At 45.6% G+C, this 12956-nt stretch overlaps 1 protein-coding gene across 1 annotated transcript in view; it reads right to left on the minus strand.

Moving 5' to 3' along the window:
* Positions 1 to 12956, minus strand: part of LOC308302883 (glutamate receptor ionotropic, NMDA 2C-like) — a gene marked incomplete at both ends in the record, with an annotated part of 142011 nt that overhangs the window by 88823 nt on the left and 40232 nt on the right. Inside the window, 4 exon segments of the mRNA XM_080747201.1 lie at positions 824 to 938; positions 1979 to 2319; positions 4511 to 4699; positions 5627 to 5692. Coding sequence (XP_080603327.1) covers positions 824 to 938; positions 1979 to 2319; positions 4511 to 4699; positions 5627 to 5692 — 711 coding nt within the window.

A 12956-nucleotide genomic window follows, 5' to 3' on the forward strand; every position in this document is an offset into this window, starting at 1 on the left:
ATAAAGCTCCTTTAATTAAAACATAGCTGTAGTAAGCAGCTGCCAAATTGTCCTTACCTTTTAACGTGGGCACGCGCACGCATCGTGCACAATCTGTGCGCGACTCATCTAGTAGACGTGTAGACTCGGTGACAGCTTTCGAATAAAAAAAACCCCATTGAAATAGACATATCCGTTGCCACGCTGTATCCCTGCTTATCCGCCAGTGTTTACATGAAAAAACATTGAAAAAAGCCAGCTGTGCGCTATGGTAACACGTGGACACGTCCGCGCACAAAACGCACGATATGTGCGGGGATCATAATACAGGCGTGTAGAGACTGGATCAAAGTTTCCAAACGCAAAAATCGGATTGAAAAACGAGCTTTCCATCGCCGAGTAGCTTCCGCTTCTGTTACAATGTAAACCAATAGAGGCGGGACTATGGCCCAGGCTCAGACCGGATACGGAAAGCTAGATCCGGTCCAGACCGGAAATACGACCGGATACAGTTAGGAGGCGGGCCTAAAGAGCCAGAATCAGCGAAAATCAGCGTTAATACTTTTAATCCTTTCATAATTATTAAAGCTAATTAAACTTCCGGGATCGACGGGCATGGCACCGCAGTACAGCGGGAAATCTCCGGTTTCTACGGGGATCGCAGAGTATGAGTTAATTGAATGTAAGTCCCGGGAAAAGACACGCTGTGATTGGTCAGTAGTCACTTTGAGTGGCAGCGTGCCTTCCACACTTCCGCACTTCCGCCAGTCCTTTTTTACCAGTCGTGCCAATGACCTGCAGCGGTGGAGGAGGTATGTTTGTATCTGTGGGTTCCAGACAGTACCTTGTCCCAGACCCTGTCTCGGTCCAGGGCGATGATGACCATGGAGGGGTTGGCCAGGAAGCCCTGGCTGTTGAAGCCCAAGTCCTTCCTCTCCCAGGTCACATTCACCATGTGTCTGCAACACACACACAGGTTTGTGTTACTATACTTATGCAGACATCAACATTGTTGGACAGCGATCTTATGAGTGCCAAACAGCGGCGTAGCCAGGATTTAAGCCTGGCACAATGTGGGTGGGCACAGATGTGATCAGCTATTTTAAAATAGCGAACATTTTGGGATATAATACAGTCATTTGTCATGGAAGTGGACTTCCCAAGCAATATGGAGACGATTACATTTTTAAAATCGCATCATAATTGACTAAACTATGATCAAATCAAACTGTGGTGTCTTTCTTTGCTTCCTAGATAGCCGTGCATCGCTGTGTGCCGCGAATGTTTTAGTTATTTTTGGGTGGGCACAAAAACTAAATGGGTGGGCCTAGGCCTAGTCAGGCCCACCAGAGGCTACGCCGCTGGTGCCAAACATATTTTGCCCTTTTTAACTGTAAGCCTCAAAGCCAAGAAATAGCAGATCTACAAGCTCACAACGTGAGCTAGTTGTGTGACACTGGCACGCAACAAAGTATACACCATGTTTAACGATTCCGACCCCTAAACCTACTATTTTTCAATAACTAAAGTTTAAAATAATTCCAGGTCTTAATGGGTTAAAACATACTTTTGTTACTTTACGTATATATGTGGCGGAGAGAGTCGCAGCCCCAGCCTGAAGCCTCAAAAGTCTAGTATCTGCCCTCGTTCCATAGGGATATCCCTTTGGAGTAATGGTTAAGATATTGGACTTTCACGCGGGAGACCCGGGTTCGAAGCCGGATGGGGACGTTCGGATCACCTCTGTTACATTGGTGCCGTGACCCGGATCCGGGCTTCCCCGTAGGAGGAGGTCAAATAGGGGTGAGTGTGGCGGAGAGTGTCGCAGCCCCAGCATGAAGCCTCAAAAGTCTAGTATCTGCCCTCGTTCCATAGGGATATCCCTTTGGAGTAATGGTTAAGATATTGGACTTTCACGCGGGAAAGCTGGGTGGGGAGGTTCGGATCACCTCTGTTACATATATATCTTCATGCCAACACGTTTTGTTCTGGCTCTCACCTGAACAGAGTGTTGTTGTCCGAGGCCTTGGCCTGCACGCCGCAGTCTCCGTGGCCCTCGGGGACGAAGCCGTGGCTCCTCTTGAAGCTGTCCGCGCCCATGGCCACGATGGCCACGCCCTCCCGCACCCGGTGGCGCAGGCTGGTCCTCCAGTGGTCCGTGATGACGCCGATCACGCCCACGGGGAAGCTGAGCGGCGGCGGGCTGTCGGGGTTGCCCACCGCCAGGCTGGGGAGGAGCCAGATGTACCCGGGGCCCAGCAGGCCCACGTCGGCCGCCTGGCGGAACAGATACTGGGCCTCCTCGTGGGAGCAGTACGCCATCAGGACCTGGGCGTCCACCTAGAGAACACAACGTTAAAGTTGAATAAAGTCTGACAGGTACTATAGTCTTAGCCTGGTTCCAGCCCATAGACCCCGCCCACTCTCAGAGTGGACTGTTTCTCTGGTCTGGAGCAGAGTAAATGAATCAGCAGTTTAGCAAACCAAAATTGCGGCTCCTCCAATGAGCGCGGGGGGTGCGGGTGGGTTTAACGAATATCCAATCCACGCAGCAGTTGAAAGTTCACACACCAGGCAGGCAGGCACACACACGCACGCGCACGCTGATTTCACCAAGCTGTTAATGTTGATTACATGTTTCTGGTTGCAGTTCTGTGTGGAAGCAGTCACTGGCACAGACAGACACACACACACTCACGCAGCGACCATGCCTCACGCGCGGCTGCGCGCGTGCATGCTCGCACAAAAGTCCCTCCCCCGTAAATTGTTCAGAATAAGGCACAGTGTCAGACGCAAGCGTCAGCTGAGTCTGAAATCAGGCTACCAAATCAGGTTGCTATAAACTCCTACCCGTTCATGTCATCTAAAGCAGTGGTTCTCAACCTTTTCAGGTCACGACCTCCAAAATAATCATATTTTAACAGGGGACCGCCCCCCCACCCTGACGAGCACTAAGAGTTGAGGCATTACATTTTGTATAAAACGGTTCTTTGTGAAAATAGCCGATCTACATGCTCACAACGCCTCGCAACAATCTGCTATTTTCACAATTTCTGCCTCTAATATTTATGCCTGCCTCTGCCTCTAATATTTATACTTTATACCTCTAAAATGACAATTTGGCCAATGTTTGATCTGTCATTTTAGAAGTATTAAAAAGTCCTTAAATTGTGAAATGTGCAGAGACCGTCTATACACTTAAACTTTATGTTGGTTTGTTTACTGTTGAGTGAGAAAACAATGTTGCACATTAAGTTAATCATCTGGGGACCCCCCAAAATTTTGGGGACCCCCCCCCCCCCCCCCCCCCTGGGGGTCCCGACCCACAGGTTGAGAACCACTGATCTAAAGTAAACCTGTTTTCAGTCAACTTTTTTTGTCACCTAAATTAATCCTGTTTTAACTTTTCTATAATCCCAAAAGTAGGGACAATATCGTGTCAAATCAGACAGGATTGTTCATGCTTCACTTGAACCAATGATTAGTACTAACATGAGCTCATGACTAAATAACTACATTGCATCCATCGGAAGACATTTCTTTATTTTTCCATTTCCCGAAAATCTGAAAAGCAATCTTTGAATCCATTGTTCAGCTGCTGAGCTGAATGTGTCTCGAGAGATTACCTGAAAAGTAACACTTTTGGACATTAAAAACATTAATTAGCTTTGCGCTTTGGAGATCACATGAATGTGTGTGTGTGTGTGTGTGTGTGTGTGTGTGTGTGTGTGTGTGTGTGTGTGTGTGTGTGTGTGTGTGTGTGTGTGTGTGAGAGAGAGAGAGAGAGAGAAAGCATGTTTGGTGGATTGGTGTCTTCCATCTTGTTTGGGCTATGATAAGGACTTCAGTGTCACTGTGTAACTGAGCCACTGTGTTTTCAGTATACAGGGAACATGGGGAACCTGGGGAACATAGAACACAGGGAACATAGAACCTGGGATCTTAGAACACAGGAAACATAGAACACAGGGAACATAGAACCTGGGATCTTAGAACACAGGGAACATAGAACCCGGGGAAGGGGCAGATAGAAGCCCAAAAATATATATAAAAAATATAGAACTTGTGGAACATACAGACGTGCCATTTCAGAACTTCACGCGTGCCATTTCAGAACTTCACGCGTGCCATTTCAGAACTTCACGCGTCCTGCCATTTGCAAGACAGTAGATTTCCAGGTGGATTGTAGATCAGCATTATTTGCTATTTGTATGACTTTCTCTGACGTTTAAATCTACCTATGAATGTGGATTCTGCTTTTCAATGGGAATGGAGTGGTTTCTTGACATTTGCGAGTTTCTGCAAAAGTACGCTCCATTCTCCGTAAAAATAGAACGGAAAAACAGGGAAAGAAACCAGCATTTGCAGGACATTTGCAGGAAAATAGCAGTACACATACTGAAGATTTGAAATGGCACAATAGAACATAAAATCCAGGGAACAAAGAACCCGGTTTCTGAAGAACATAGAACCCCGGGAAAACCGGACCCGGGGGGAACATGGGGACGATCATCCCACCCCACCCACCCACCTGCTGCAGCATGCGCTTGGCGCGGGCATCGTTGGCCCCCACAGACATCTCCAGAGACAGCACGTCCTGCAGGCTCCACTGGAAGTAGGAGGTGTCCGTGTAGGAGTCCACCATGTCCACGAACACATCGTAGCCCGGCAGGAAGCTGGTGATCAGCACAAACTCTCCCCAGTCGTACTCCTCCATGATCTGGAGCAGAGATTGATTGATTGATTGATTGATTGATTGATTGATTTATTAGAAGTTTGCAATAGGAAAAAGTACAGTTTCAAAACAGCCCAAATCACTGAGAAAAGGTCAACTAAAAAGAGATAGTAAGCTTTTCGGCTTATTTACACAGGAACCACTTTATGTATCTCTTATAACATTGAAAGACAGATGGATAGAACACAATACTTTGCATAGGGAATTATAGTATAAAAAAGGGGGAAAAGAAAGAAGCAGGCATAAAAGAATTGAATAGTAAATAATAGTAATAAAGATAAAGAGAGTATTTAAAGAGATATTTACAATGGAAAAGGGGGAGGTATGTATGGGCTTAATCTATTATAAGTTTCAAGTAGCAGTAGGTGACTTTTCAGACCGATTTTGACGTGCAGAGAATGTTAGAGAGGCAGGGTCTGAAATTTCCAGAAGGGCCTTTTGGTGAAAATATCGATTTGAGCTTGGAGGTCGGCTATTTTCGGTGCTTGATACCACACTGAACTAAGCATAATCAAGTTAATACTGGAGATGTAGCTTAACGGCATGGATTTCTACACTGAGAGAGCAATTCTTTCAATATAAGATGCTGCATTCAAGTTCAGGAGAGTTTGGACAAGGCAATTCTCTAGAATGCTGCCTCCAGATAATAAGGCACACTTTCTTTCTTTTAAATTGAGCATCATGTTCTGCACTTTAATAAGAACAATTTGCAATTAAAGCTACAAGAAACTCTACAAGCTTTTTCTAACAGCGGTCAAATAATTCAATTAACGTTTTATTTTTTGTTTGTTTGTTTTCAAAGTCACAAATCTAGCCTTAAAGGCTGGTAAAACTAATCATTGGGAGGAGAGTAGTTTATGTTGTGTAACGGTCGGTACCTTGAACATGTTTATGTTGTGTAACGGTCGGTACCTTGAACATGCAGACAATCTGCTGCTCCAGAGACGCTCCCATCTGTAGGAAGGTGGAGCCTTCATCCTGACACAAGACACACAGACAACAAGACACACAGACAACAAGACACACAGACAACAAGACACACAGTTAATTATGTAGTCCAAAACCATGGCAAAACATGTTCGTCGACTACCTTTTTTCACTGACGAAAACTAAATAAAAACTAAGCTATGATGACTAAAGCTAAGACTACATACAGTATGACACTGACACATAAAAACTAGACTAAAACATTAGGGAGGGACTCGTGGAGAAGAGATCCAGTAGAACTAAAAGACAAGTCATTTTATGTTTGGCTGCGCTCGGGTGTTGCGCTCTGAAAATCGCACATCTACAAGCTCACAATTGCGACGCGTTGTGAGCACTGGCTTAATTTTCGAGGGTTTCAGGGTTTCTGATCCAGTCTGGAGCGGACACAGCCTTCGTCATGTTTTAGACGGACTACACTTTGGCCAGAACTACAAAACCGAAATCAGTTTTAACCCCAAATAATTCCCTGCGTCAAGGGCATAATTTTAGGGCCTACCAGTTTTGTTTGGTATAAAAGTTTGTTTGGTATATGCATCTTTCTAACTTGTAGTGACTGGCAAGACAGCAATTCTCTAGCATTTAAATAGGGATTGGGGAAACAAACAGGGGGGACTGAAACAAAGCGACGCCACTTCTTCTGCCCGTTTCCGGTTTAGGCCACGCCTAGACTGGATCACACAGCTAAAACGAATACCAGGCTTCCCTTCGAAGTGGAAAGTCTGGTGACGCGAGGTTAGCTGCAGTATAACTGCAGGCTCGTCTGTGTGGCTGTGTGTGTGTGCCCTAAACGTTTCAGGGGTCCTGGATCATTGGTGTTCTAGAAGTTTCCTTGGCATCACATGATGCCAAACGGCATTGAATCACTGCAAAATCGTAACTGAACCGGACCGAGAGACGTGGAGACTGGAGAGACAGCCAGCCCAGCTTCAACGTCCATTCCACAGAGTGGACAATGTCCTCTGTACTCCACCACTGCCAACATCCTTTTATGAAACACTATAAAGTCCTCGTGAATAGCCACAAAGACTTGCAAATGTCATCGACAGAGGTTAAGTTCTGTATTCAAAATGTGTGCCGCGCTGCGAGCTTATACATCTGCTATTTCTTTTTACATTTTGTAAAAGATTAAGGGCCCTATTCTCGTCAATGTCTTACTAATTATCCCAAAACTTCTTCACTTTTATTTTTTACCATTTTGAAAAACGTAAAAAAATAGTTTAACCAGCCGATCTACATCGACACGTTGTGAGCTTGTAGATCGGATTTTTGAAAATATTTGAAGATGTATGACATGGACAAAAATTTAGCTCTAAAAGTATTGGACCATTTTGACACAAATCTTCTCCTCTGGGGGTCCCTGGTACAAAAGGTTTTCAGATAGGAAAAGTTTGAGAACCAGGCTACACTGCTTAAACTCATCTGCTGCCATTTAACAATACCTTCGTACTCTAATTCTGCCAAACTGTCTCCATAGACTTCCATGTAATTCATAGTGCACGGATCATGCACACCCATGCCTAGATAATGCACCACGTGTGTCCACATTGCTCACAGCTTTCAAACAAAAAAATCCGAATGGAAATCCGTTCAGGCATTCATGAGATAGCAGCCATTATGTTTTCCTAAAATGTAAACAAAGATGGCTGCCATGTTTGAAAGATGGGGTTGCTATGGGGGTTAAACATGCAATTTCGCGATTGCTATCATGCCTACTAAATGTTTTGGGGTCAAAAAAAATTGAAAAAAAAATCTTTTTTTTTTTTTTTTTTTTTTTTCAAAAATTCTCGGGTTCCTCGGGCGTGGCAGGGTGGTACATCGCGAAATTCTCGGGTTCCTCGTTTTTGGCAGCAAATGAGTTAACAGTACCTGGGTATGAATGCACTTACAGTTGCTTCCCACAGCTGGGACTGATGGAACGCCTTTAAAACCCAGGTGGCACAGAGAGAGAAGCATGTGTGCCCACTGGCACCGTCGTCACAACTCACACACTATCATGTGCAACATACTGTATAAAACTATCCAGGAAAGTTATGACTTTTTTGATTTACAATATCAGCACTTTTGAAACGCACCCACTCCCCCAATGCGGAGGCAATCTCTACACTCTGACTGAAGTTATTTTAGAAACTTTTCATCAAAGTGAACACCAGTTTTGGCCGTTGGCGCAATTGCCGGGTGATGGGAATTATGTGACACTTCAAAGACTTGACTATACCTCTCTGTCTGTCTGTCTGTCTGTCTGTCTGTCTGTCTGTCTGTCTGTATGTATGTGTGTCTGTCTTTGTGACTGTCTGTCTGTCTCTCTCTCTCTCTCTTATGGTGGAAATAAAGAATGTTCCATGCGGATGAAGGATTGACAAGGTTGTATTCAACCCATTCAGAACGGGTACACATATTGTGTATCATGATTTTATGCTTTAACTAATGAAAAATAGCAGATATACGAGATCACAGCGCGGCACCGAGTGCCGCGCTGCGAGCTTGTAGATCTGCTATTTTTGAAAAATCGTGACATTTAGAAGGATTTTTGACCCGATTCTATAAGTGTCTTTTGAATCCTTCTAAGGTTTTTTGAAAAACCTATGTTTCTATGTCAGCAATCTGGCCAGCCATCAGCAAAGAAAAGATCCTTTTCACTTAAATGGAGCTCAGTTAGTCTGTTCTTGAGAGACTACTATGTCAGTGGTTCTCAAACCTTTTCATGTGAAGGACCCCCAAACTGATATTTATTTGGCCACGGACCCCCATCTCAAAATATTTTGTTCCAGGCCCCCCCCCCCCCCCCCCCCCCCCGCCCCAGAAGCAAAATTTGAGTTACAAACGTTCGCTTTGAAAATACACATATTCAAAGATTTGCACACATTTTCACTACTTTTTCAAAAATAGCAGATCTACAAGCTCGCAGCGCGGCACTCGGTGCCGCGCTGTGAGCTTGTATATCTGCTATTTTTTCAATAGTTAAAGCATTCAATAATTCTAGGCCTAAATTGGTTAAAAGTCAGAAAGTTGAGCAGAGTAACAGCATTACAGATCAAGAGGAGCCAGGCCTCCTGGCCTGGCTCCTCTTGATCTGTAATCCCTCCCCTGCCCCTTTCTCAACCAACACTCAGAACTTTAGAGGAGAGAAGATGCCGTAGAAAACACGCTCATCCTCTGAGAACTCTGTTCACTTTGGCATGAACCCCCTCAAACAAAGTTAGACTCATGCAGCCAGCTGTTGACTACATTCCTGTCACGGATGTCTGTGTGTCTGCTCAAATTCCCTGGCGTCACGGATGTGTCTGTGTGTGTGTTTGCTCATATTCCCTGGTGTCTCGGCAGAGCATTGATGTGTCCATATTGTGTCTCCAGAGCTCCACGGGTCTCTGGAGTTCCACTTTAAACATGACACCGCTCTCTTTATGTCTGCCATCCAGACAGGAAGGGGCTGGCCCAAAATTAATTGGGTAGCACAGACTGAAGTGGGTATAGTGTGTGTGCCGAGTGAGTGAGTGAGTGAGTGCGTGCATGTGTGGAACTCTGAGTGTCATATCACTCCCCAAACAGCCTGAATCGTGACTTCTTGCGACACATGAACATTTGCCCTTACCCCCGAGATGCCAAAGGTTTGATGTTTTGGTCAGATCCCACAGAAAGTGGGCGACCTTCCCAGCCGTGCGGCTTGGCGATCCAAAGTTTGGGAGTCAAACGCTCCAAAACACCGAAAATGTATGGCAGCTATGCATTTTGGCACAGTTATACCCAGTGTTGGGCTAGTTACTGCTCTGAAAAATTAACTAGTTACATTACTAGAAACTAAATTATAAAAGTAACTAGTTACTAAATCATAAAAGTAAACCTCACCCCCTCAGAACCGGCACTCCCCATATCATCTAGGATCAGTGAACAGCCATTCTACGGCACTTGGGGAGCAATTAGGTGTTCAGAGTCTTATTCATACAGGGACACACATGGACACATCGCTGGCCTGGCCTGGAATCGAACCTGGGACCACCAGGGCCTCTGGATTCCTATAGGCAAGCTCACTAACCACTCAGCTATGGCCGCAAATGTGCTTGCGTACAGTACATGCCTGCGTGCGCACTGCGCGTGTGTGTGCATGTGTACTGCTGCTGCGTGCATGTGCGCACCGCGTGTGTCTGTGGGCTGAGAGTTGAGATGGAGAGTTATTAGAGCGCACACTGCTCCTGTTGAGAGTCCTTCACCTGACATCATGAACACACGTCAACGTAGACTGTTGGGAGACAGCTTGGAGAGACAGAGAGAGAGAGAGAGAGAGACAGAGAGAGAGACAGAGAGAGAGAGAGAGAGAGACAGAGAGAGAGACAGAGAGAGAGAGAGAGACGCGACGTGCAGAGAATGTTAGAGAGGCGGGGGCTGAAATTTCTAAAAGGGCCTCCTGTTGAAAATATTGAAAATAGAACCAGCGCAACGCGTTGTGAGCTTGAAGGTCAGCTATTTTCGGTGCTTGATACCACACTGAACATAACATAACATAATCGAGTCAATACTGGAGACGTGGCGTAACAGCATGGATTTCTACACAGAGAGGGCAATTCTTTCAGCATAAGACGCTGCATTCAAGTTCAGGAGAGTTTGGACAAGGCAATGCTGCCTTCAGGTATGGCATGGAAAGGGGCATTTGCGTTTCTTTCACCATAGTAAAAACTGCATTCATGGTCTGGAGAGGGCACTTCTTACAGAGGGATAAAAGGGCAGGGGCTCAAGCCCCCTTTGATGTCTATGTGTGCAGGTGCCTGAGAGAGAGAGAGAGAGAGAGAGAGAGAGAGAGAGAGAGAGAGTGAGAGAGAGAGTGAGAGAGAGAGATGAATGTAGGCCAAGTGGAGGAGATATCAGAGTAGAGGGAATAGTGTTACTACTACTGGCTCAACTGGCTGTAAACACATACTGTCCCAGCATCAGAAACCTTGTATCTCTATGAATGCCCTATTATTTTCTTGTAGGCCTACAATTTGTCTTTGCTGTTTTGGAAGACATTTGAAAGTGAAATGTTTAATTAAGTGTTGCCAATTAAACCAGTGAATGCTTAAATAATACATTGGCTCCATTGGAAAGAAGGTTGTGTTTTTATTTTTTACTTTCATGAAAAGTAATGGTTTTGGACAAGATTTCTGCTCCACAAGCACCATATATTTTACATTGCACACGAGCAGATGCAGGGATATCATTGTGACCGCCGGTCAGCTTTATAAGTTTATTCGTGAATTAACGTCCCACGTCGTTGCACAATAAGGTCGTGCATAAGACAGCCGATCTACAAGCGATGCGTCGCAACCTGTTTTGGACATACAAGGTTTCCCATCCTTTTGGCCGGCGCGGATAAAAGACTCCAGCTCCCAGCAGCCCTTCCAGTGACCCTGCGAGGTGCGAGCGCTCCAGGTCACATGACCGCGTGTCCCATATGTCCTTGTGCTCTCCGTGTTATGAAACACTGCAAAGCGTCATACTGCAAAGTGTCCTTAAAAGAACCAGCAGCCTGTTGCGCTCGTGCGTCTTTAACACTGCTGTTTCACAGAGCCGCTGCCAGCAGCCCAGCGTACGCTAATCCTCACTGACTGTCTGCCTGCGCACGTCGCGGGGGGAAATGAAAGCCTGCGATGAGTATAATATAGTCGTTGCCTGTCAGGCCAGAAACCTTTTATCTTCATATTAAATGAACTGACTAGTTCTTTACAACAAGGGTTCATACTTTAGATAGTCATTAGAGAAAAGAAAAGATGAGTGTTTAAATGTTTTCATATACTTCTTTCTATTTAGGTGATTTTAACTATTTTGATGTGCATGCATGCCCCCAGTTTAGGGGCATGTATGCAAGAGGCTAAATATCTCTTTTTAGACACAATAAGCCCATTCCCAAGATGCACCACAATCTTTCATGGGCAGATGTGACTTATTAGGGCTGGTGTAAATAGTAATATAGAAATTGACGGCTTATTGTGTCTAAAAAGACATATTTAGCCACTTGTACCCATGCCCCCACCCACTGAAATCAAAATACTAAAATCGCTAAAACAATAGAAAGCAGTAAATGAAAACATTTTAACACTCATCTTTTCTTTTCTCTAATTACAATCTAAAATATGAACCCTTGTTGTAAAAAAAACAAAGTTGTCCTTTAAATGGTAAATGGTGCACCTTTTATCAAAAAGCGCTTTACAGTATGTAAATTGCGGATTACATTCACCCATTCATTCACACACACACACACACACACACACACACACACACACACACACACACACACACACACACACACACACACACACACACACACACACACACACACACACACACACACACACACACACGGCGGAGGAAACCATGCAAGGCACCAATTCTGCTCACCAGGAGCAGTTAGGGTTGAGCAAGGACACAGCTACTTCTTTTCTAAATGAATGCCCTACTTGATCGGCGTCACACAAGAGCATCAAAAGTAGCAGATCCCCAAGCTGGAAAGCGCATCATTTTGCCTTTGCCACCACAGACACATTTGTCCGTGTGTGGACATATTGATGAGCCCTGAGAGACAGTGATAGAGAGAGAGAGAGAGAGAGAGAGAGAGAGAGAGAGAGAGACTGAGAGAGAGACTGAGACTGTGAGAGAGAGAGTAAAGTGAGTGTGTCAGTCTCAGTGGGACCACATGCCGTCTGAAGAGTCTTTCACTACAAGCAGACTTTATGTGTGTGTGTGTGTGTGTGTGTGTGTGTGTGCGTGCGTGCGTGCGTGCGTGCGTGTGTGTGTGAAGTGAACTCTGTGAAGGAGTCATGGTGTCCTGCCTGTGTTTGTGTGTCAACTGTTGAAGGAGCCACGGTGTCTGGTCTTGTCTGTCTCTGTCTGCTCACTGCGGCTGCAGCCTGCAGCCCCCACTGCTTGCCACCACGAAAACAGCAGACCTACAAGCTCAAAATGCATCGTACAGATGCTCAAGAAAGCCGGATGCATCGTAGTGGCGCGATGGATTTGAACCCACGTCCTCCGGCAAGGTGGGCAGATACCACCAGTGCCGTGGCTAGGTATAAGCGGTATAAGCGACCGCCTAGAGCGCAATCTCAAGGGGGGCGCCGCCGACAGTTAATGAGCCACACAAACCGACCCCAAACCGACTAAAAACACCCCAAAACCTGCAGAAATCGTGTGCGCGCGAGTGGAGAGAGGCGCGTTTGAGAGAGCTGGCAGAGCGTGCTGATTAGGCTGGCCACAGGTCTGTTTACCACTGCGCCACCCGAGCACCAGC

This window comes from Nannobrachium achirus (assembly GCF_963921795.1).
Source record: "Nannobrachium achirus genome assembly, chromosome: 18".
In the NCBI taxonomy this organism is placed as follows: Eukaryota; Metazoa; Chordata; class Actinopteri; order Myctophiformes; family Myctophidae; genus Nannobrachium; species Nannobrachium achirus.